Source organism: Pteronotus mesoamericanus, unplaced genomic scaffold (assembly GCF_021234165.1).
Source record: "Pteronotus mesoamericanus isolate MK-2021 breed Mesoamerican mustached bat unplaced genomic scaffold, CSHL_Meso_final contig_303, whole genome shotgun sequence".
In the NCBI taxonomy this organism is placed as follows: domain Eukaryota; kingdom Metazoa; phylum Chordata; class Mammalia; order Chiroptera; family Mormoopidae; genus Pteronotus; species Pteronotus mesoamericanus.
This window is the reverse complement of record NW_026555130.1, coordinates 852,659-877,257: the sequence shown is the minus strand read 5'-3', so window position 1 is coordinate 877,257 and position 24,599 is coordinate 852,659. Positions and strand designations below refer to the sequence as shown.

Here is a 24,599-nt window from a genome sequence, read left to right as displayed (position 1 = left end):
TGCACTTGGGCATTTCCTCCTTTTAGAGTAACTCTAACACTTCACTAGGTTTTACAAAAATACTGAGGGAAGCAGTGCTGCCTGCGGGGCGAGGCGGGCGGGGGGGGGGCGGACACCAGGCGGCTAGTAGTTTGTGTTGTCAGCCCACAACTGACTGATTCAACTAGCAGGAAGGGCCCAGGATGCTAGGGGGCGTGAAGCAGCCCTCCCCCTGCACCCCGGCCCAGGAATAGAAAAATCACTTTTCCATTGGTGGTTAACCAAGAATTACTTGTATAAGGAAGTACAGTACTGATTTTTTTCCCCAAAGTTTTGAGGTTCTTTAATTCCTATACTGTGTCACGGTGAAGCTGGAAAGGAAGGTTCAATTTCCATTTACTCTGTCTTTATTTTATGGCTATTTATTGTTTTTGCTTTTTTGACATTTAAGGCATCTAAGAGCTGTCCCATAGAATGTTCAATTTGAGTTTGAAAGCCTTTGGTCTAATTTAATAAAGAAATTCAGTGCAGAGTTGTGACAAAGAAACAAAGGGCTGACTTGCAGTTTAGAGACATGCATATTTCTCTTTCAGAAATGTTTCAGTAAGATCCAGTCATAAATGCTAATAGTTTCACTACAAACACATTTTAAGATTTTGTATTTATTTTATCAAAGAATCAGTCTTTTGTTTTATAATCTCCATGTAAAACAAAAGTGAACTATGTTTAAGACTTAAGAGGAAAACCTCAGTCACGCAATCTGATGTTCTTTTAGGAAGAAAAAAAATAACCCTGAGGGATTCTAGAGTGTTTCTCTTACGTAACTTTCCCAAGCACTGCCCCTCCACACCTCGGCAATTGTTTTTTGAGCTTGGCAAGACTCAGAATAATAAATTAACATGAAAAGGTGGGAAAGAAGTGCTAGAAGTTCCCACCATTGAGTACTTTAAAAATGGTAATAGTATTTTTTTCAGTATATGGATTAAAAAAAATAACCAACATCTATTAAGAAAATACTCCCAAACCCTTGCAGAATCCAGCCCAGCAATTTAATATGATAAAATGAACTGGCTGTCTTGGCTTTTTACCTACCCACTCCCAAGCCTTTGAAATTTCCTGCAACAAGATCTGACCTGTAAGAATTCTGCAAAGAACTTCTGTCAACTAGCTTCAAAGAATAACAGAAAAATTACAGAAATGCAACAATTTAGCTTGCTGATACAAGTTTGATTTTAATCACTTAAAGTAAAACAATGTTTTGATCTCAGGCTAATGACAGCAGACTAATCTTTGGAACAGCAGAGAGGCAGTATTGCTTTGCATGTGCAGAACCAACAGGTGTTTATGTTGCCTCTCTCTACTTTGGTCTCAGTTGGTATATTTTACTTTCTGATAGTGCCTGTTTCATAAGCGATCATTAAATCAACTCTTGACTTTGCTTTGTTACCTATAAACATTTACAAATTTAATTCCTCTTGTTTCTACCTTAAACTCTCTAGAGAAGTATGTGCAGACCTCGGACACCCTAAATTCATATATTCTAAAATACCCACTTACTGGTACAGAAATCAATGGCCTTGTGATTCACATCAAGTTAATTTCAACATCATCTGCACCATTTGTTTTTATTGTTTTTGCTTGTGTTTGTTGGGGTTTTTTTTTTTTCATTAATCTTTGTGCTATGTTCAGATTTCATACTGTTAATTATTTGGTAATGCTTACAGCTAGCAGAGCTAGGTGTTTACTGTGCTAAAGGAAATTGCCAGATATAAGTCAGTATCAACTCCTCTTCTGTAGGGACAGGAAAGAAGCCTATTTAAGAATGTGGTCACTGGGACAGGAGTAGTGTTGTCTATAAATTAGTCTTTAGGTAAATTAGTAGCTGAGTAATTCCAAGTCCCTGGTGAGTTTATACCTGCAGAAGAAACAGTGGCACAAGGGCAGAGCACAGAAGATTCCAAGCTCAAGAGTATGGGGAACATGGTTTTGGGCATAACTGTATGTATATTCCCAGCTCCCAGTGCAGTGCTGGCAAAGGTAAGTGCTCAATTAGTGTTATCTACGTATTAGAGTAGGCACTTCACAAGTACTTCTTGAATATAAATGGGTTATAAACAAGAGACTGGCTGGGGAAAAGAGTAGCAAGGCCTTAGTAATGGGTAAGCTGCTGTTGCCCGGAATTTCCTCTTTCTGTGCTAGACAAAGCCCGACTGCATGACTGAGAACATACAGTAGAACTAATTTGTAAGCTCATTTTAACAATATATAGACAATATGATCATGCGATGCATTTTACAAAGCCAGTGAGTGTCACATCAGCCATTCTGTATTTTAGTTTTTGTAGCAGTCATGCCAGCTACCAGCTCCTTACTTCCAGTAAGCGGATATCTCCATCAATTTCCAGCGTGTCAATACTGCTAAGCTCTTTAAATCTGTGTTTATATTCCAGGCAGTGCACACCATTTACCGCAACCTTGAATTCTTTAACATCACAATAAATTATCATCTGAAAGGAAAGGACACACACATTAGTGCTTCCCCTTGTTTAAAAATTCTTGTTTATCATGCACTAAGAATGTAAAATAAGTAAGTAAACCACTTGCCTTGCTATATACACACGCAGAGGACTCTCACGACTCAGCCTTCTGTGCTTGCTAAACCCTCATCTCACTGCCGTGTTCTGGAGATGACACTTATGCCTTGTCCTACTGGGGAAAGGGACTGTCCCAGCACCTGGTGGGCCTTCCTTTCCTGCACATTCACTCACCTGTAAACCTTCCCTTGCCCCTTGCTCCATGCCAAGTTGAAAGCTGCCCATCCTCATCAATGTTTCAGAACTCTAATGAAGTAGGAAAACTGCTGGTATTTTTTTTCCTTAATTTTATTTATTTTTCCATCACCTCACCCACCTTCCCTCTGGCAATCATCAGCTTGTTCTCTATATTTAAGTCTGCTTGGTTTAGTTTATTCATTCATTTTGATTTATTATATTCCACATATAAGTGAAATCACATGATACTTGTTTTCGTGTCTGAGATATTTCACTTAGGCCTGATATGCTCTAGGTCCATTCACACTGTTGTAAATGGCAAGATTTCTTTCTCTATTGCTGAATAATATTCCATTGTATATATCTATTGAAGGATGCTAGGTTGCTTCCATATCTTGGCTATTACTAGTCACACTGCAATGAATGTAGTGTGAATATAATTTTTTGAATTAGTGATTTTGCTGGAAATCTGGATTGTACAGTAGCTCTATTTTTAATTTTTTTGAGGAATCTACATACTGTTGTCCATAGTGGCTACACCAATTTAAAATCTAACAGTGAAGAGGGGTGCCTTTTCCCTACAACCTCCCCAATACTTGTTATTTGTTGACTTATTGATGATAGCCATTCTGACAGGTGTGAGGTGATATGTCATTGTGGTTTTAATTTGTTTCTTTCTGATGATTAGTGAAGTTGAGCATGTTTTCACATATCTGGTGGCCACCTATATGTCTATTTAGGTACTCTGCCCATTTTTTCATTGGGTTCTTTGTTTCTTTGGTGGTGAGTTGTCTGAGTTCTTCATGTATTTTGGATATTAACCTCTTATCAGTTATATCATTTGTGAATATCTTCTTCCAATCAATAGGTTGTCTTATCGTTTTGTCGATAGCTTTCTCTGCTGGATAAAAACTTTTTTAATTTGATGCAATCCCATTTGTATATTTTTTATTTTGTTTCTCTTGCCTGAGGACATACCTAGATTGCAGATTCTATACCTGATCAGAGCACATACAGGAGCACATACAATCAATCGATGTTTCTCTCTCTCTCTCTTCCCTCATTCCTCTCTAAAATTATTAAACATATCCTTAGGTGAGGATTTAAAAAAAAAAAAAAAAAAGTAACACTGGCATTTTCTGCAGTTCCCTTCTTCATGGTGGTAACCATCTTGGGACTGGCCATCCTCGGTTTTTTAAAATTCTTTTCTCTTTCTGCTGTCCTAATTGGTTGACTTCCACTAGTCACTGATCCATTCCTCTCCATTAGCTAATGTACTGTTGGTTCCTTCAAACATGTTTCTCATTTTAGATATTGTATTCTTCAGGTATTCCTGGTTCTTTATTATACCTTCTACACTTTGTTGAAGTTCTCCCTTAGTCCCTCTATACTCCCAAGTTTGGTGAGCATCCTTGTGACCCTTTCTTTGAAAACTTTATCAGGCAAATTACTTACCTCCATTTCCTTAGAGTGTTTTTCTGGATGTTTTTCTTGTTCCTGCATTTAAAAAGATATTCTTCTGTCTTCACATTTTGTTTGCCTTTCTATGTGTGTTTATATGAATTAAATAAAATACCTCTCTCTTCCAGTCTTGAAAAAGTGGCCTCGTGTAGATGCAGCCTCTGGGTAGGCTGGGTGTTCAGCGGTTTTAGCAAGCTGACAGGAGGCAACTGGGTGTCTACTGAGTCCAGGGCATTGACCTATTGAGTAGCTCCAGGTAGAAGGCTAGGGGAGTGATCCTCCTTGCTCCCTTTGTCCAGGGCCACACTAGTTTGATACTATATGTCTGAGAACATACTGCAGCAACCTGGCCGGTAGGTCAGAACACTTGGAAAGCCCTTTTGCCCACTCTGTGGAGGGGCAGGGTGATATGAACAGTGGCCCACACTGAGCCCTCTGACCCTGGAGAGCTCCTGCAGCTCCCCAGCCCTCTCTGTATAGTCTCTCTTATGTGTTGTATTGAAATTGGTCTTGTGTAGAAGCAACCTCTGTGTAGGCTTTGTGTGCCATGTAGTTTTGGAAGCTGGTTGGAGTTGGGCAGGTGCTTAATGGCACTAGATTGTCAGGATGGAGTGGCCCTCAACAGGAAGCCCAGGTGTATCTGCCAACACCCTGGTGTGCTTGCTTGTTTCCTTTGGAGGCTCCAGGCAAATTAGCTGGTGTGGCACGCCTACAGGATGGCCAAAGTACAGCCTTACTGAAGCAGCAGGGACACAAACAAGGGTGTTCACCAGCTCCTCCAGCCAGGAGAGTTCCCACAGCTCCTAGACGGTTCTTGCAGTTTCTCAGCCTTCTCTAATTGGTCCCTTTTTCTTGTTGGTTGGTCAGAAGCTGTTCAATCACCCCTCAGTTGTCTCACAGGAGTAACTGCTCTTGTATATTTGTGTTTGTTCATGGAAGGGGGTAGGTTTAGCATTGTCCTATGCTGCCGCCATCTTGGACCTCTGGAAACTGCTGATATTGGACCCTCATTAATCGAGGAGGTGGTTCTAACTTAAAGGATGGGAACCAAAGGACTAGGATCCTGACTCTTCTGCCTCACACTCTAGGATTTTGGACAAATCAGACAACAAGAAATTTCAGAAGTTTAGGGCAGTTTCTGGGAATGAACCACCGGCTTGGTGGCTCTGATTTCCATCCCATCTTGGCACATTAAGGCCTCCATCTATTTCTCAAAAGCTCTTCAAAGCTCAGTAGTTTGTGAATCTATGTGGTAATTAACTTTCTGGCAAAGATTCAGTCCAGATTCATCACTGGTGTTAGCCCTTCAGACTTCTTTGCCTAAAACTCAAAACAGTAAAAGTACAAAAGGAACCACTATCCTTTTAAATCACATTTACACCTAAACCTCACGTTTCTAATACCACATCCCAAAGCCAGTCGGCCCCTGTTTCTGCCAGGTGTTTCCTTTCCACACTGAAGAGGCCCGTCTGGTGAGCCTGCACAGTGGCCCCTCTGCCCCCTGCCTGCAGAAAACCAGAGAGGAGCAGCACAGGCTTGTTGCCAACCTGCCCTCCCCCAGAGGCTGGGCTGATGCACAGAATCTTTATCTGCAAAGAAGCAAATCCAATGTGTTTATTCTGATGGTACTAGTAGAAAAAGCTGCAGGGAAATTTCACAAATCTAGAGCTGACAGAAATGAAGGTTCTGAGGACACAGACAATTTTGTAAAAATATCCCTAACAATGGTGGAAATCTCAGTTTCAATCACAAAGAAAAGACCTTTGGTAAGGTACAGTTAACAACACTTCAGGAGACCACAAAACACAGCCTCATGCTCTCAGAAGGGAACCCAAGCTGGTCTTGGATGTAGTGGGAAAAGAGTCAGTTGTGTCAGAGCAAGAGCAGAGCCAATGCATGGCAAACACATGCACGAGAAATGGCATGCACCTGGGTGAAAATACTATCACAACACAGAAGAAAAGTACATAACCTGGGAGAATACAGGGAACAACAAAACCCCTCAACCATCTGATGCTACAGGACAGCTCCTGAGAACATGAGACTGATAACAAGAGCTCACAGGTGGAACTACAAAAGTATTTTAGTAAGTAAATCTGAAATCAAAGTAATGGGATAATGGAAAGATCTGAGGATTTTGATGACAGTACATTAAAAAGGCAAAAATGTGAAGCAACTGGGAAAAAATCTATCACTATGGAAAACTGATAAAAGCAATCCAACACGAGGACAACTGTCTCTGTAGAAAACTAACAACAGGACAATTCTTATTTGAAAGAATTTATTATCACTGTTCTTTTCTATTACAGTAGTTCAAAACTTGAGGGCTCGGGCCAAAAAACAAGTTATGTCACTAGTTTCCTATCACCAACCACAAGGATCTACTTCCTGCTAAAGCATTTACTCTGATCTCTTTCCTGCCAAGTCAACAAATCCTATGCTACATTTCCCTCTTCCAGTGACTTGTTCAAATCATTCCCTAAATCTGTAAAACCCAACTTGACCTTCAACCTTCCACATCCTTCTCAATTCCAAACCAATATCCACAACTATCCACAACGTCCAATGATTATCTCACATCTGTTTTTCCACATACCAGGGCACTGCATTATATTGGAACTTAGGAATAAGTATTAATGTCAAATCACCACCTTCTATTCACCCTTGATGTTTATGCTTTTAAAAATGAGTTTTGATGATTCCTGAAGATCTCAAATGGTCCAGAGCTTAAGACTGTTTAAAGTGCCATGTGAGGCAGTGAGCCACCTAAGTAATGGGTGAATCTAGCCAACCACCCAACATCCATATGTTCAACATTCCAGAAACATTTTGGGAAAGTTGTGCTTTCATAATATTTATATACTTGGGTACTCAAGACTATCTGTCTGCAAGTTCCAAAGGTCTAAAGTATCTTTTCTTAAATGCATATGAACAGGACTAACTCCTTGGACAAAAGGACTGCCACATACAGCTATGCGTAATCAGCATGGAAGGAGGCAGTGCAGGCAGTGTTAGGGTTCCCATGTCTTCATGCTCACTGAGTATTAAACATATTACTCCAGTACTGAGACAAGGCTCCTGGTAAAATTCCTATTAAATAATAGGGGGCTCCATAGTAGTTTTGGCTATGACAACAAATATCAAATAATTCCAGTGCAAATACTGTGGTCCACTACTGGTTCTGCCATTTGCACTAACTGTCTATGTGATAAGAGAGGCATTCAAAACATAATCTCAAAATAAACAAACAGAACACACACACAAATCTTCACAAAGGTCTTGACTTGCACTGACCATTTATCGTACCCTTGCTCCCAGGATTATTTTTCCTATCCCATTTTCAAAAAATATAATCTTACCTCAAAGTACATCCCAGTACTAAATGGAAAACAGGTAATATTTCTCTCTTCTTCTCCCCAGGACTCCTGAAGAAAAGAATTTCTTACAAATGCTTTAACATTGAGGCGTGGGTTCAAGTGGAGAGCAATATCCTTTGATTTTCCTGATAGCAGATCAACCCTGAAGCTTTTAAGAGAAAAAGAAAAACAATCAAGTAGAAAAACGCAGTGCACTTTCAGAAATTTTAACAATCAGAACTGAACTCTGATTATAACTACAGAAAATGTAAATTTGCACATGACCAGAGGAACACAGGAAAATGAAACTTTAAATTCCAAGTTAGCATTCCACAGATACGTCATTTGCAAAATAAAGATTTAAAAAAACTAAAGTCAATGGTGAGGGTATTGGGAGGAAATTGAAGGGTTACAAGAATAAACAAAGTGATCTCTTCGGGTTGCAGGAGTATGAGGTCCTTTGAAGAAGGGATTCTCTTCTAACATTTACACATGTTCCTTCCTTGGAAGTGACTTCTTTCTAGGAAATACCTATACTTTCAAGCTTTCAGAAGTCTGAACATTTCTGGAGACCGTTCATAAGCAGAAACTTTGTAAGTCACATGAAAAGAAAGGCCCTAATAAAAAGTTATGGGAACTCATAGGGTTGCCCTGAAGTTCAACAAGGCAAAAAGGGACCTTGTGGACAAAAATGACACCCTTTGGGCGCAAAAAGCCTGGGTCAGAACATTAGAATTTAATCCTGGTTCTGCCACCAACTACTTGTTAGCAGTCGAACTTCCTTTTGCTTTAATATTCTCATCTTTCAAATGAGGATTATGATGCTAGCCCTACTTGTATCTCACAAGACTGTTGCAGGGTATAGGCAAGAGACACATGGGCGAGTGTTTACACTATTACTGTTAACTCAGTGATACCAACCTTTTGGCTTTTGTATTCACTTCTCCTTTAATGACGACAGTCCGTTCAGGGCCCATGGAGGAGTTCAACCTTGCCACAAATGGTAGAGTCTGAAAAGAAAGCAAAGTTGACCCTAGGAAGCCTACAGAATGGGATCTTGAGGAAAACCGTTCCAAACACTGGGTAATGTTTAAAGGCTGCAACTCTGAACCCCATGAAGGGACAACTTGTGTGTGCCTTGGTCCCAGACGGGTCCCTAGTAGTAAACATTGTGCCTGGCTCATAGAAACCAGTGAAATAAGTGGATGTGGAGTGGGACCTCATACCCTTCACGTTAGTGAAACTCATTCTGAAAAGCTTTGTGTTTGTAGGCTGTAGCACTGCTCCTGTTCTGCCTGAAGGGAAGGAGTTAGGAAAACACATATTCACGGCTCCTAGACAAAGCATGGGTGACTGATAATTGTCCAGGGACAGCATGAAAATGCCAAGTGGCTGCTTTGTGCTTCTCCTGAGGGTAGTGGTAACATTTACCAGCAAATTAAAACTTGTCTTATAGAATTAACAAAATTTAGGCTCTTCAAACCTTTGACAAAGAGTTGATAGGTAGTATTTTGGCGCAAGTCAAAGTGTGATTGGCAGTCGAATCTTTGCTCTTGGTGCAGACAGTTCTGGGTACGATTTTACCAATGTCTCCTCTATTACTAGGCTGCAGGGAAACAGTTCTGCAGTAAGGCATGGAAGGAATGAAGGTGTCTTCCAACATTTAAACTATTCACTTCCTGGGCCATTTTATAAAATGTTCCACATATTATAACGTAGGCAAAAATACTTACAAATTGTGACATGCCAGCATTTTGTACCTGTTAGAAGAGAAAGACAAAATGAGGAAGTCTGAAAGGGAAGAGCTGTATGTTACGACATGAGCAGCCAGCTGGGCTTCCTGGCTGTACCGAGCCAGGCCAGAACCTGGGGGCAGCTGTGCCCACTCTGCCCTGGGGGTGACACGGGCACCAGAGCTCCATGATGGCCCTGTGGGGAGTCACTGAGGGCTACTCAGGCTGCAAGTGCAGTTTGAGCCCCGTTCCCCTCCATTGTATGCTAATAATTTTTCATAGGAGCTTCAAACACATTTTACTTGCTCTTTCCAAGGTGCTCCCCAAATACTGAGATTATATTCTGCTTATGAGGTACAAAAGTGCTGCACTCAGTACGACCTCACTTGTCCCATTTACAGCAGCAAAAACTCAATGTTTTAGTTGAACTTTTTTCTAAAGGGAGAAGAGACATGTGGGGGCTCCTTTCCCAATGCACTGACTGGGTTCAACTCCTCACATCAGTGCCATTCAACCTCGGAAGAGCTCTTTCTGCACCGACTGGTAGGCGGTAGGCGGTGGTCAGATACACTGCAGCTTAAGCATCAGCAAAACCTACAGTGCCTGGCACCACCAAAGCGGCCTCAATTTTCAAATGATTACTTATAGCCTATTACAATCAAAAACATTTTTTTTATTGTTGTTCAAATACAGTTGTCAACATTTTCACACCATCATTTTCCCCGCCCCACCCTAAAAACAATTTTTCATACTGAAATGTAACTATAAAAAACTCAGCCTGCCTGCCACCTGATTGACATGGCAACTAAATGAACATTTTTTTTTTTTTTTTTTAATTTTTAGAGAGACAGGGCGGGAGGGAGAAAGAGAGGGAGAGAAGTATCAATGTGTGGTTGCCTCTCGTGCATCCCCCCACTGGGGACTTGGCCTGCAACCCAGGCATGTGCCCTGAGTGGGAATCAAACCAGTGACCCTTTGGTTGGCAGGGTGGTGCTCAATCCACTGGGCCACACCAGCCAGGGCTGAATGAACGTTTTTAAACTGGTGTTTCATTAAGAGATGAAAACTTACATTTTCGCTATGTATCTGTGTCAGTTCCAGGGGAGGTGCTGGGCTACTTCTTAAATCCTGAAGAAAAGATAAGATTGATTTTTAACATCCATCAGAATTCCTAATATAACCTGCTTGACATATCAAAAAGGATGATAAATAGTACTAAACATAAAAATATGCTTGAAAATTATGATCCAAACAGCACTTAACATACTTCATTAAAGAAACTAGGAACTAATGTCAAGAAGAATGTGAGCAAATGAGCACAGCTGTTGAAAGTGCAAACTGTTCTAATCTTTCTGGAGGGCAAGTCAGCAGTATCAATCGTGACTGAGAATGCAGTCATCCCCGGTGGAGACATTCCACCTCGAGGCACTCCTGTGTCAAGGACATAGCCCCCACCTAGCTAGAAAGGGTTTTCTTGTTCCTATTGTTTGGGATTTTTTTTAAAGTATGTTTAATTGATTCTGCTACTACAGTTGTCCCTTTTTCCTCCCCTTTATCCCCCTCTGCCCTGTCTCCCTTTCCACCAGCATTACCGTCCCCTGAGTCCATGTCCATGGGTCATATATATAAGTACTTTGGCTTCTCCATTTTCTATATTGTTCTTAATCGCCCCCTATTTTGTACCTACCAATTAAGTTTCTTATTCCCTGTACCTTTTCCCCCATTCTCCCTGCCCCTCCTGCTGATAACCCTCCATGTGATCTCCATTTCTATGATTCTGTTCCTGTTCTATTTGTTTGCTTAGTTTGTTTTTGTTTTTGTTTTTCAGGTTCAGTTGATAGTTGTATGTTGTCACTTTACTGTTCATAATTTTTGATCTCCTTCTTTTTCTTAGGTAATTCCCTTTAACATTTCTATAATAAGGGCTTGGTGATGATGAACTCATTTAACTTGACCTTATCTGGGAAGCACTTCATCTGCCCTTCCATTCTAAACAACAGCTTTGCTGGATAGAGTGATCTTGAATGTAGGTCCTTGCCTTTCATGACTTTGAATACTTCTTGCCATCCCCTTTTTGCCTGTAAGATTTCTTTTGAGAAATCAGCTGATAGTCTTATAGGAACTCCTTTGTAGGTAACTGTCTCCTTTTCTCTTGCTGCTTTTGAGTTTCTCCTTATCTTTAATCTTGTAATTATGATGTGTTTAATGATAAAAATCTCTCACCAAAGTGAGTATAAAAGGAACACACCTCAACATAATAAAGACAAACCCATATACTCAGTGGTGAAAAGCTAAGGGCTTTCCCTCTAAGATCAGGAGGAAGACAGGGATGCCCATTATCACCACTTCTATTCAACATGGAGGTGCTAGCCACAGCAACCAGAAAACACAAAGAAATAAAAGGTACTCAAATTGGAAAGAAGTAAAATTCATTATTTGCAGATGACATAATACTACACTTAGAAAAAACCTAAAGACTCAACCAAAAATTTATCAGAAAAAATGAATTCAAGCTTCAGGACACAGACTCAATAACAGAAATCTGCTGCATATCTACACAACAATAACAAATGATCAGAAAGAGAAATTAAGAAAACAATGCCATTTGCAATTGCATCAAAAACATAAAATACATAGGAATAAATTTAACCAAAGATGTGAAAGGCCAACTCTAAAAACTATAAGACAATAAGAAATTGAAGAAGACACTAATAAATGGGAGGAGATACCTTGCTCATAGACTGGAAGGATTAATATTGTTAAAGTATAATTACTACTACAGCAATATACAGATTCAATGCAATCCCTATGGCATTCTTCCCAGAGCTAGAACAACTAATCCTAAATTTATGTGGAACCACAAAAGACCCTGATAGCCACAGCAATCTTAGGAAAGAGCGAAGTGGGAAGGAAAGAGCAAACACTCCCTGATATCAAACCATACTATAAAGTGACAGTAATCTAAACAGTATGGTACTGGCATAAAAACAGATACATAGATCAATGGAATAGAATAGAGAACTCAGGAATAAATCCTCACTTAGGTGGTCAATTAATCTATGACAAAGGAGGCAAGAACATAGAATGGGGTAAAGACAGTCTATTCAATAAATGGTGTTGGGAAAACTGGACAAATACAAGCAAAAAAATGAAACTGGTCCACTTTCTTACAAAATATACAAAAATAAATGGAAATGGATTAAAGATTTCAATGTAAGATTCAAAACCATAAAACTCTTATAAAGAGAACACAGGCAGTAAACTCTTTGACATTGTACTTCGTAACATCTTTTTGGATATGTCCCCTAAGGCAAGGGAAACAAACAAAAAAATACACACACAGGACTATGTCAAACTAAAAAGGCTTTTCACAGCAAAGGAAACCATCAACAAAATGAAGAGACAAGATACCAATTAGGAGAAGATACTCAGAAATTATATATACCTAATAAAGGTTTAATACCCAAAACATATAAGGAACTCATGCAAAAAGAAACCAAAAGAAACAAGCAATCTAATCAAAACACGAATAGAAGACCTGAATAGATATTTCTCCAAAGAGGACATACAGATGGCAACCAAACATGTGAAAAGATGCTCAACATCACTAATCCTCAGGGAAATACAAATTAAAACCACAATGAGATACCACCTCACACCTTTCAGAATGGCTGTCATCAATAAATCCACAAATGCAAGTGTTGTCAAGGATGTGGAGAAAAGGGAACCCTGGTGTACTGTTGGTGGGATTATAAATATGTCAGCATGTAGACTCTTCAAAAATTAAACACAGAACTACCATATGCACCAGCAATTCTAGTTCTGGATATTTATCTGAGGGAACTCAAGACACTAATTCAAAAAGTTATATTCACCCCTATATATTCACTGCAGCATTAGTTACAAAAAAGCCAACGAAACAACCTAGGTGTCCATGAGTAGATGAATGGATGAAGAAGAGGTAGTACATACATACAATGCAGCATTTATTCAGGCATAAAAAAGAATAAAATCTCACCATCTGTGACAATATGGATGGACCTAGAAGGCATTATGCTAAGTGAAATAAGTCAGACAAAGACAAACATTGTATGATTTCATTTATATATGGAATCTAAAAACAAAACAAAACAAATGACTAAAGAAAACAAAACAGAAACAGACCCATAGATATAAAGAGCAAGCTGATGGTCGCCCAAGAGGAGATAGACTGGGGGATGAAAATAAAAAATAAAATAATTTTCACAAGTGGTAAAGAAGGCAAGGTTGGGTTATAGAACTAAAAAACTATTTTTAAATATAGGCCTCAAAGAGAAGCAGGTCAATTTCCCAAATGATATTTACATAAAGTAAGTTCACAGAAAAAAAGATTGAATCCTAGTAGTTTGAAAGATTTACTTTCAAGAGTTAATGCACTAATGAAGGAGATATTTACTTTATCTTGAGATGTTAAATAAAGATATCCCCTCCCATTTCATCAGAAAACATCATCAAAGAAGGCCCCACACTAAGGAAGGGTACTCACCGAGCTGAAGCTGAAACCAACTGAGTGAATATTCACTTTGCCATAAATGCCCAGAGTGTCTATTTTCTCTGGGCTAATCCTGTGGGCATAGAGCAGTATATGTTTTCCATTTACAGCCACCTAGATGGACACAGAAAACAGCACCCCCACCCCCGCCAAAAAAAAAGTTAATAAATTAGTTGCATTAATTTACTCGAACTGGAATCTGTTTACTTGGGTTTCATTATATCCCTTTTCCACCAGGGCTCCACTTTATGTCTGACCAGATGGTGACTGAAAGCGTCACAGGCCAGCAGTGTTCATCTTCTTTTGACTTTCTCATCTCCAGGCCAATCATGCATGCACGCATGTGCAGACCCCTGTGTACATCTATGCAGAAATATGAGCCATCCTGGGGTTCAGAGGCTCCCGACGCCCAGGAGTGACCCGCTCTGCAAGTCTGCCACCCTCTGAGGGACCACCATGCCCATGGCCAGCACTCAGTCTGTACTTGGTGCACTTGCTGAACGAATGGACATGGGCAAGTTCCCCAACTTTTCTGAGGTTGCTGTCTGTAAGCAGGAAAACGCTGTTGCTCAAATAGCTGCTGTTGTGAGAAGGCAAGGCCACTGCTTAGTCCCAGCACAGCCTGAAACAGTGCAGGTCTCCAGCAAATGCAGTTCCTTTTCCCTCCCTCCCAAACACCAGGTACTGTGGTGCAGAATGTCAGGGAAACACAAGCAGAATACAGCATCGTCTTTAAACTGCAAGAGCTTAAAATCCCAGTGGCAAGCAAAGTAAATACAGGAAAAAACCAAAGCACAACAGCACAGGAAAAAGTACTCAAAGGCCAGAGAAGGAAAGGGTGATGAAGTTCAGGAGGTTGAGGGGCGATGTTGTGGTGGGACTGGGATCCTGGAGGCCAGGAAGGACCTGCACCGGGGATGGGAGTGTCTTCTCTTGAAGGGAAAGCAGGGGAAGAGCTGCTGGGACCAAATTCTATGTCTCTCTCTCTCTCTCTCTCTCTCTCTCTCTCTCTCTCACACACACACACACACACACACGCGCGCGCGTGCGCACATAGTGTGAAATGCATGTGGAAAACTACACACAGGATTTCTGAGATCTCTGGGTCTAAAAGCTCAAGATCCTAAAAACCCTCTTGTGGCAGGACCTAACCTCACACTGGATTCTGACTTCCACAACTCAGGTTCTCTGCCTGTCCATTAGTCCAAACCCCCCCCAGTTTTGGGTCACAGTGATCCTAATTTACTACCCCATAATTAGTACGGTGCTGTGGCAATTCGGAACTGAGCTCAGCCCTGCTAGGAGAAATAGCGCCACCGCACCTGCGCAGACCTGCCTGGCCCCTATGTTAGAGGAAAGTTATAAAGCCAAACTCTCTCTGGAGGTAAGAAATATAAGGCGAGTTCACTACGTGAACAAGCTTCCTGTGCACCTATTCTCATTAATGAGGATTCAACTTTCAGTTCCAAAACCTACCTGAAATTTGTCTTTCAGCACCATAATCACAATTTCGAAAGACTTTTCTTTTATGAAAGGCATGTCGTAGGTGATCTCTTCCCTCCCCCATTTTTCATTTCTCAGAGTATTGCAAACAATGCAGTTGGCCCTTTTGAAACGTGGATTGAAGTGAAAGGCCACGTCAGCTCGAGGTTTCACACTGCTGCCACACTGGAAGTCCACCTGGAATCTGTGTGAGGAAAGAAACGTGGCCACCTGAAGACTTGGAAAGGAAGGCTGCAGGGAGGGGCCCAAAAGCACGAAAATCCAGGCTACATAACGTACGACTGACCCTGCGCTCATCCACCCACATGGCCTGAACTCCCTTCCTTGGCTTCCTCCTTAGGCACAGGCCCCTGAGCTGCAGCTGGGGCCCCATCCGTCCAGAAGGAGCCTCCATTCTCCAGCCTCCCTTGCAGGCAGGCATGCTCATGGGGTAAAGCTCTGCTGACGTGGAAGCCACGTGTTTAGGGAAACTACTGGAAGCTGCCTTAATTCAGGCAGCCTCTGCTTTTTGTCCATGCCCTGCTCCTGCCCCCGCCCCCGCCCCAAACAGCACAATCACCCACGTGCAGGTCTAGTGCCAAGAATCAAACAGCACAATCACCGCACCCTGGGACAAGAGAGCAGACAGCCAGAAGAGGCCTGCTTCTCTAAGACTTAATGGAGTTGCCTTAAAACGCCTGCACTGTCTCCTTTAGACTTGACTTTCACATCTCATTTAAGCCACTGTTGTGTGCACAGCAGCCATGCTGACCCGAGCCCAATTCTGACGGATATGGCCTCAACCACGGTTAATAGCCAAGGAAGCATACCACCCAAAAACAGACCTTAAGAGGCGCTGTGCGAGCCCTGGCCAGGTGATTCAGCTGGTTGTAGCACTGTCCCGCACACCAAAAGGTTGTGGGTTAGATCTCCAGTAAGGACACATACCTAGGCTACAGGTTCAATCACAGGTCGGGGCATGGGTGGGAGGCAACTAATTGATGTTCCCTTCTCACATCGATGTCTGTCTGTCTGTGTGTCTATCTTCCTCTCTCCCTTCCTCTCTCTCTAAAATCAATAAACATATCCTCAGGTGAGGGTTAGAGAGAGAGATGCTGTGGGAGTTTGACCCTGTAACAGGACTTTGTTCCCTGTCGTCCAATCTCAGTTTTCCTCATTAATATACAACGTCTGTCCAGAAAAAGTCCAGCCATCGTTAATATAATGAGAATGGTTTGCATGACTTTGATGTAACCTGGCAACCAGGGAGGGTGGACTAGAATGTACATGCGTGAACAATGATGACTTCACTGTACTAGTCAGTGGGGGCAGTAGACACTGTTGAGGGATCATGTGTTCTGTGTGGCTGTCCCATTCAAAGTGACGGAGCGAGCAGAGCAACAAATTTGTATCAAATTTTGTGTCAAGCTTGAACATTCCTCCATGGAAACAATTTGGATGATTCAGAAGGCCACAGCTATGGGCAACTGGTTGGTGATTGGCAGCTTCATGACGACAACATGCCTGCTCATTCACGATGTCTCATGCAGAGATTTTGGCCAAACATCAAATCGGCCAGGTGACTTAGCCCCTCTACAGCTCAGATTTGGTCCCCTGTGACTTCTGGCTTTTCCCAAAACTAAAATCACCTTTGAAAGGTAAGAGATTTCAGACTGTCAATGAGATTCAGGAAAGTACAACAGGGCAGCTAATGGTGACTAGGAGAACTATCTGACATCCCAAGGTGCCTACACTGAAGGGGACTGAGGCATCACTGTCGTATGTACAATGTTTGTTTTTATTTTGTATCTTCTTTAATAAATGTCTCTATTTTTCATATTACATGGCTGGATACCTCTGGACAGACTTTGTATATCCAATTCTTTATAATGAGGTCAGACATATAGCAATAAAATAAAAAACCCAAATAACCTTTACTTCAGTCCCTCATTCCAATCTTGACATCTGGGCCACAAAGCTGACAAAAGCAAAATCAGGCTTCAAGTACCATAATGTCCCTCCCACGTTATCTTTCATTATTGTCCCACAGTCACAAAGAGACAGTTTATTCATGTCCTTGTTTATCTAATACAACAATTTTACCTGTCTGAGTCACTAGGAACATGCCCACGTATTACAATCAAAGTTCCAGGCTCCAACTGCTCAGAAATGGTCCCAACATAGGGGATTACCTAAGAAAAATAATTTTAACAGATGTACTTTTACATAAAATGGAAATATTATATTTTTATCAAATAAATCTGCTCAACCTAGCATATTCCAAGTCCTCACTATTCATACGGCTACACAATATCTGCAAATTAAATTATTTGGCAAAGGACACAAGATAAGTATTACGTTTTGTGAAATAACACTTCTATTTAATAGAATAATCCTGATACTAAAAAAAAACAACTCATGGCAATGTCATCCCTCCCCACCCAAGAGTTCCCCACAACAGCCGGATCAAGACCGCACCCGGCCCTGCGCCAGTGCCGACGGGGTGAGGACGCTCACTGCCTGTGGAGGTCCCAGCCACGCTGGGGACGCGGGCCTCACCTGGGCTTCCGGACTGCAACCCACACCACGCTGCATCTGAGGGATGAGCTCTGGGAGCCAGTGGGTCGCTCCTGGCACGGCGTCCGCTGCCCTTTGGCCTGGTCCACCTTCAGGCTTGGGCCCCAGGAGGCATTCCCACACAGCATTTGGGTTTCAGCCTGCCCCTCACCAGGTGGAACGCTGCCTTTCTGTCTGGGGCCTGACACACTCAGACCTTGTCACTCCCTTCCCCTAAGGTGACTGCACTGGCTGGGGATTTGTGTTATATGGCTGCATCGCCTGCCTCACAACCTTCCCTCTTCCACTTGGGATCATCTGGCCAGAAAACAGCATGCCTCACGCCATGCTCACCCCAATTATGCCATGTATGCTGCAATTTATCCGAGGTAATGCTGGCTGTCAAGCTATAAATAAAACAAGAGGGGCTCGTTGTCAATGGGTGGCTCTCGGCTCAAGCACACTCCTCTGTGGATCCTGCTTCAGGTTCCCTAGGCCACCTGAGTGAGCCCCTCTTGGGGCCTGGCACAGCACTGTGTGCTCTGTCTGTGGCCCACACCTCTGTGCTTCAGGGGGCAGCTCCAGGTCCTCACCCTCACGTCCCCAGGGCAGAGGTCCAGAGGTCCAATGAGCTCTCACTGCCCGGAAATGGCTGTGGCAGGCCTCTCACAAGCAGATGAGCTGCAACTAAGCAGCCACTGCACAGCAAGTGTGGCTGCCTTCAGCAACAAGACATTCCCAAAAACCAGTTACCATCTGGTGTTCCAACTGCTGAGGGCAGGCTGGGTGGGATGAACAGAGCCCACGCCACCAGAAAACTGTCTCTGCTCAACAGATGCACAGAGTGTGGCTGCAGACACACAGCAGAGGGGTCAGGTTTTGTGTGTAGACAACACGGAAGGAGTCACACCTCCATGCTGATCTTTTGGGCCACAGCCAATTCCAAGAACAGGTAGCAGCATCTTGCATAGTGTAAATCTCTTAATAAAATGAGAACAGTTTTTCTAACTTCAAATTTTATATATATTCTAATCACATGTATGCAGAGTATTTAACAACACAAAAATATTAGTGATACAAGTATCAGTGAGAAAGTAGCCTTCAGAACTTTACACATTATAATCTTAAATAAGTGTCACCTTAAGTTATAATAAATATTAAAAAGAAAAACTGTAAAGAAACCAAAAATGATTTCTATAACAAACCTTTATATTTTTATAACCACAGACATTTTTATTATATACTTAATTTTAGGATTGGAAAGAGCTTTTTGAGACTATCACTACTAATAAGTTGTTCACAACTGTTAATAAATTGTCCCAGTCTGAGAAACGGCTGCGCCGGAAATTTTAGCCATTTTCTGTTTCAGTTGTGTGGACTGATGCTCTCTACTCAGCAAAGCACCCTGAATTACTATGGCGACTATTTGCTCTAAAGCCGAGTTTGCTTAATATAGTGGTCACACCTTATTCTTGCACAATAATGTTAAAGCTTAGGGGGAAAAAGAGTATGGCTACAAAGTAAATAACAAAAAATTGAACCCACTTACACTAAGACTGGTTTAGGACCCTCATCCTCCCTATTGCCAAGAGTCTCTTGGGGGCGGGAGGGTTGTTTACAAAAAAAAGCAGCAACTCTACGTCAGACCTAAATTTGGGATTCAGCTCCAGATACATGGAAACTGCATCCTCACCTAAAACTAAAACAAGTTCGTCACTTCCCAGGATGTACACTGAAACTTTGAGCAGTTACAGTCATTCAGGCTGGGACAAGACCCTTAATTTTTTTCATTTTCCATCTCACCAATAGCTTTTGACATTTCCCTGCTCAAGTGACAAGCAGCATTTGAAAGGCAGAGGGTTTAAAAACTGAGACATTAATTTCTCATAAATAGGTCTAATTAAAAAAGAAAATGTAAAACTTGTACAGTAAGAAGTCTGTTTTCCTTTTAAAATTATGTCTTACGGTTATAGCCGTGTCCCGCCACCGCCCTCCGCTGCTGCTGCTCACAACACGTTCTCACCACCTTGGGCGGCGATCGCACCGGGCCCCCTACTGGACAGCTCCAAGGGCTATATTTGTTATCAGTCAGTACCCACCACAGTCCCTGTCACGCAGAGGGACTGTGTGACATGTTTACCTAATTTATTCTTGACAGTCTCCCCCAGCAACAGATAGTTACTATCCATTTGGATTTACTCTCAATCCTGCCAAAGTAAAAAGTGACTTCAGAGAAATCAGTTACCGGGTTATAGATGACATCCTGCAGGTTGTTTAAGGACAACATCCTTTTCCACTGTATTGTTGATTGGGGTCTCTCTGCTGTGTATGATCTAAGATTTTAAGCAAGTTTCATTTAAAGGCTCTCCAGACTGAAACTGAAGCAGTCACCCTGTGTAAAATCAAAACAGAAAGAAAATGCATCATTTTTCTTCATATCATTACTCTTCAATTTAAATTATGTTATTTTACTAAAATTTACTAAATAACAAGAAGCTATTACAATCAAAGATCTGACCCCAATTCTTACCAACTGTACTTATAAACTAGTGTTGTAGTACTAATGCAGGAAATACTGGTTTAAGAATTACATCAGTGGAACGTTTCTAACATGAAATTTATTATTAAAAATACTAAAATAGCTGGCCAACATGGAGGCGTAAGATGATACACTCTGCCTCCTCACACAACCAAAAGAAGGACAACCACAAATTTAAAAGCAAAAAATAACCAGAACTGCCAGAAAATCCAACTGTACAGCAGTCCGACAACCAAGAAGCTAAAGAAGAAACATTCATCCAGACCAGTAGGAGGGGCAGAGATGGGCGGCTGGGGCACAGAGGACACCCGGCAAAGTGGCAGTGAGAGGACCTGGCAGTCCCACATTCAAGTGCAGATAAACCAGGAGGAACAGTGGGGAGTGAGACAGACTGCCCAACCCAGGGTTCCAGTGTGGGGGGGAAAAAAGCCTCAAAACCTCTGTTGGTAAAAATCTGTGGGGGTTGCAGCAGTGGGAGAAAATCCCTGCCTCACAGTGGTGCTCGTTGGAGGGACCCCAGGGTCCTAGAACATACATAAACCCACCCACCCTGGAATCAGCATCAGAAGGGCCCAATTTGCTTATGGGTAGCAGGGGAAATGACTGAGAACTGGCTGGGGGCTGAAAAGCAGTATTGTTCCCTCTGGAACGACTCCTCCACACACAGTGTCACAAGGCAGCGACCTGGGTTACCCTGCCCTGGTGAATACCTAAGGCTCTGCCCCTCCCAGCATAACAGGGGCACTGAGACAAAGAAATAAGGCCCAAATGAAAGAACAGATCAAAGCTCAAAAGATAGAACTAAGCAATAAACTGATAACCTATTTATCAGATGCACAGTTCCAAACACTGGTAATCTGGATGCTCACTGAATTGGTTGAGGATGGTTGCAAAATGGAGGAAAAAGTGAAGGCTATTCAAAGTGAAATAAAGAAAAATATACAGGGAACCAACAGTAAAGGGAAGGAAACCAGGACTCGAATCAACAATTTGGAGAACGAAGAGATAAACATTCAACCAGAACAGAATGAAAAACAAGAATTCAAAAAAATGAGGAGAGGCTTAGGAACCTATGGAAAAACTGTAAACGTTCCAACATCTGAATAATAGGGGTGCCAGAAGGAGAAGAGGAAAACCAAGAAATTGAAAACTTACTTGAAAAAATAATGAAGGAAAACTTCTCCAATCTGGCCAAGGAAACAGGCCTCCAGGAGATCCAGGAAGCTCAGAGAGTCCCAAAGAAGTTGGGCCCACGGAAGCACACACCAAGGCACATCATAACTACATTACTCAAAATTAAGGATAAGGGGAGACTCTTAAAAGCAGCAAGAGGGAAGAGGCAAGTTCCCCACAAAGGAGCTCCCATAAGACCAGCAGCTGATTTCTCAAAAGAAACCTTGCAGTCAAGAAGGGGCTGGAGAGAAGTATTCAAAGTCATGAAAAGCAAGGACTTACATCCAAGATTACTCTACTCAGCAAAGCTATCATTTAGAATGGAAGGGCAGATGAAGTGCTTCCCAGATAAGGTCAAGTTAAAGGAGTTCATCCTCACCAAACCCTTATTATATGAAATGTTAAAGGCACTTATCTAAGAAAAAGAAGATCAAAAACTATGAACAGTAAAATGACAACAAACATAACTGTCAACAACTGAACCTAAAACAAAAACAAAAACTAAGCAAACAACTAAAACAGGAACAAAAGCACAGAAATAAAGATCAGAGGGTCAGGGGAAGGGGAAGAATGGGGGGAAAGGTAGAAAGAATAAGCAGCATAAATAGTAGGTACAAAATAGTCAGGGGAAGGTTAAGAATAGTGAACCAAAGAACTTATATGCACGACTCATGGACATGAACTGAAAGGCGGGGGCGGGGTCGGGTGGGGGAGATGCTGGGAGAAGGGGTGGTGCAAGGCGGAAGGGGAATAAAGAGAAGAAAAAAATGGGACAAATTTAATAGCACAATTAATAAAACATATTAAGAAAACAAAAAAATACTAAAATAAAGTAGTAGCAAATACTTCTGTACAACTTTTCTCATCTGTACAATAAGAATAACAGCACTCACCTCAGAGGTCTGTTCTGAGGATTAAATGAATTAATAAAACATGGGATAGCAAGTGCTTTATAAGTTTTAGCTATTATTTTTAATAGCAAAGATTGATCCTCCTCCTCCTAATTTAAACAAGTCAAAGGAAAACAAAATCCAATCGAATATTAGTAAGTTTTCCCTGTGGCAAAAGACAAAAAAGATGCGTGTGGTGGGGGAGCATCAGCCAGTTTCAAAGACAAACTTCTAGTTTTAAGCGAGTCACGGGGTGTGACACAGCAAAGGAACACAGTCAATAACATCGTAATCACTAGCTGACAGACCTACCGCGGTGATCACTGCGTAAGGTAAGTAGGCGAGGAGCCCCTGTTGCACACCTGAAACTAGCCCGATGCTGTATGTCAAATATAATGTTTAAAAAAGAATCCGTCGGTAGGGCTAACAGCGCCAGGGAAGACGAGACCTCAGAACTAAAAGAGAAACCAAACTCCAGCTTTCCGCCTGACTTCCGCCCGACTTCCGCCCGCACGGAGCATGCGCGAAGCAGCCGCCACTTGGTCCGCGGTGAGAAAACCGCAAACTTCGCGGTTCAGCACCCACCCGTCTCTAACCACACGTACGAGGGGCACAGGCAAGGCCGCAGGGAAGCCAGGACCACCCATAGGTCACACCGTGCCCAACCCCCAAGTTTCCGGAGCCCGTCGTTCTCCGCATGTCACCACCACGGGCCGCCGCGCTAGAAGCCAACGTTACGTTTCACGGGCACAGCGCTATTCGGCAGACCTGCGTTTTCTAACGTTTAACAGGCAGTCCAGAGACTCGGCTTCTCACAGGGCGCGTTCAGAGCGAACCCGGGGACCCACGGGGGTCTGTCACTAAACTTAAGACCCTGTCATTTTAACGGCGGGGAGGAAGCCGCCTCAGATCGCAGGCCGGCGGTGAGAGCCCCGCACCACACCTGGCGGGCTCACCGGAGACGGGTCCACCCTTCAATTCTGACCTGGGACAGTGACGGCTGGAGCGCCTCGGCGGCCCCTAGCGCACCCGACTCACCCGGGCAGGCGTCCCAGGCGCTCACGCAAAGGTTTTGTCTGCCGGGGCGCGCGGTCCCGCTCCGGCTCGGCGTCCGCGCGCGGCTACGGGACGCGAGAGCGGTCAGTCCGCCGCGCTGTCCGAGTTCGCGCTAGGGACGTCGCTTGACCGCTAGTCCGCGTCCGCTGCCCGGCTGCCGCGGCCAGCCCCGCCTCGCGCACAGCCTCTGGGGACTCGGGCCGCGACCGGCTCGGTGCGGGACGGCAGGGACTGGGAAGACTGTTTAAGGAAATCCCTGGGCGGAAGTGGCCGCCCCTGCCCAGTCGTCGGGTTGGGGCGGAGGGAAATGTGGGGAAAGAAGGGGAAATCTTCGGCTCCCAGTCCAGCGTGTCCTGTCCGCTGCGCGTCGCCAGCCTCCAGTCTCGAAGGGACGGCGCTTAGGGCCGGGGTGCACACCGCCCAGCCGGGACCGCAGGCCGGTCTCTGGCCTTTCGCAGGTCGCCGGCGTTTCTCAGGGTGGCTTCCTTACCAGCTTGGGACCGGAGTCGAAGGTGTGCGGTCAAGGGTAACCCGACTGCAGGCGCCGCCTTGTGCCACCTCTTGGGTGTCAGGGAAATGAGAGGAGGGGGCCTGGCTCCAGTGCCCTGGACTGGGCCCCACCCTGAGCCCGTGCACGTCGTCTCGCCGGATGGCAGGTGTTTTTCTAAACTGTGCGCGTCCGCGGGAGACGCACGGAGCACGAGTGGGCCACACGACTGCGAGCCTGACCGACCTGCTGCTGCGAAAGCTTCAGAGACACACAGTCGCCTGGGCCGCCTTGGCTGCTGGGCTTGCAGCTCGTTTTCTATTCCTGCGTGTCGCTACTAGATTTTTATCCGCGTTTTCTGTGATAGACACGCTTCAGTGTCACTGCCATGGCCTTTTCTGCTCTGTAGCTTTTGTTTTCTTTTCTTTTCTTTTCTTTTCTTTTTATTTAAATGAGGGACTCATAGTACATCCCACACCAGTGAACTCAGGTCTGTTTCACTTACTTTTCTCTCTTCCTTCCATTCTTTTTCTAAGTTTGGATTCACTCTTGAGGATCCAACTTAACTTGCTGCGTTAGCCCTTGA

General features: G+C 43.2%; 1 protein-coding gene across 8 annotated transcripts; it reads right to left on the bottom strand.

The window, feature by feature from the left end:
- Nucleotides 1–223: 223 nt before the first annotated feature.
- LGALS8 (galectin 8) lies at nt 224–24,158 on the bottom strand. Of its 8 annotated transcripts, none has more exons than XM_054575508.1 (11): nt 24,017–24,158; nt 20,114–20,260; nt 17,416–17,504; nt 15,307–15,517; nt 13,825–13,944; nt 10,371–10,427; nt 9,300–9,326; nt 9,050–9,172; nt 8,488–8,576; nt 7,570–7,735; nt 224–2,485 (listed from the first exon to the last, which is right to left on the bottom strand). In XM_054575508.1, exons 2-11 carry the CDS (start codon nt 20,153–20,155, stop codon nt 2,336–2,338), a joined length of 1,074 nt encoding a protein of 357 aa, XP_054431483.1. In that variant the 5' UTR covers nt 20,156–20,260; nt 24,017–24,158; the 3' UTR covers nt 224–2,335. The 8 variants fall into 8 exon arrangements, with proteins under 8 accessions (XP_054431483.1, XP_054431481.1, XP_054431480.1 ...); XM_054575506.1 differs by lacking the exon at nt 24,017–24,158 and adding an exon at nt 23,509–23,633; XM_054575505.1 differs by lacking the exon at nt 24,017–24,158 and adding an exon at nt 23,456–23,632.
- Between the last annotated feature and the right edge of the window lie 441 nt (nt 24,159–24,599).

Coding starts and splice junctions, on each gene's coding strand:
- LGALS8 (XM_054575508.1), bottom strand. CDS start 20,155: ATGTTGTCCTTAAACAACCTGCAGGATGTCATCTATAACCCG. Junction 10,428..13,824: donor TTGGTTTCAGCTTCAGCTCG/GTGAGTACCCTT, acceptor TCTTTTCTTCAG/GATTTAAGAAGTAGCCCAGC. Junction 8,577..9,049: donor CTATCAACTCTTTGTCAAAG/GTTTGAAGAGCC, acceptor CTTTCTTTTCAG/ACTCTACCATTTGTGGCAAG.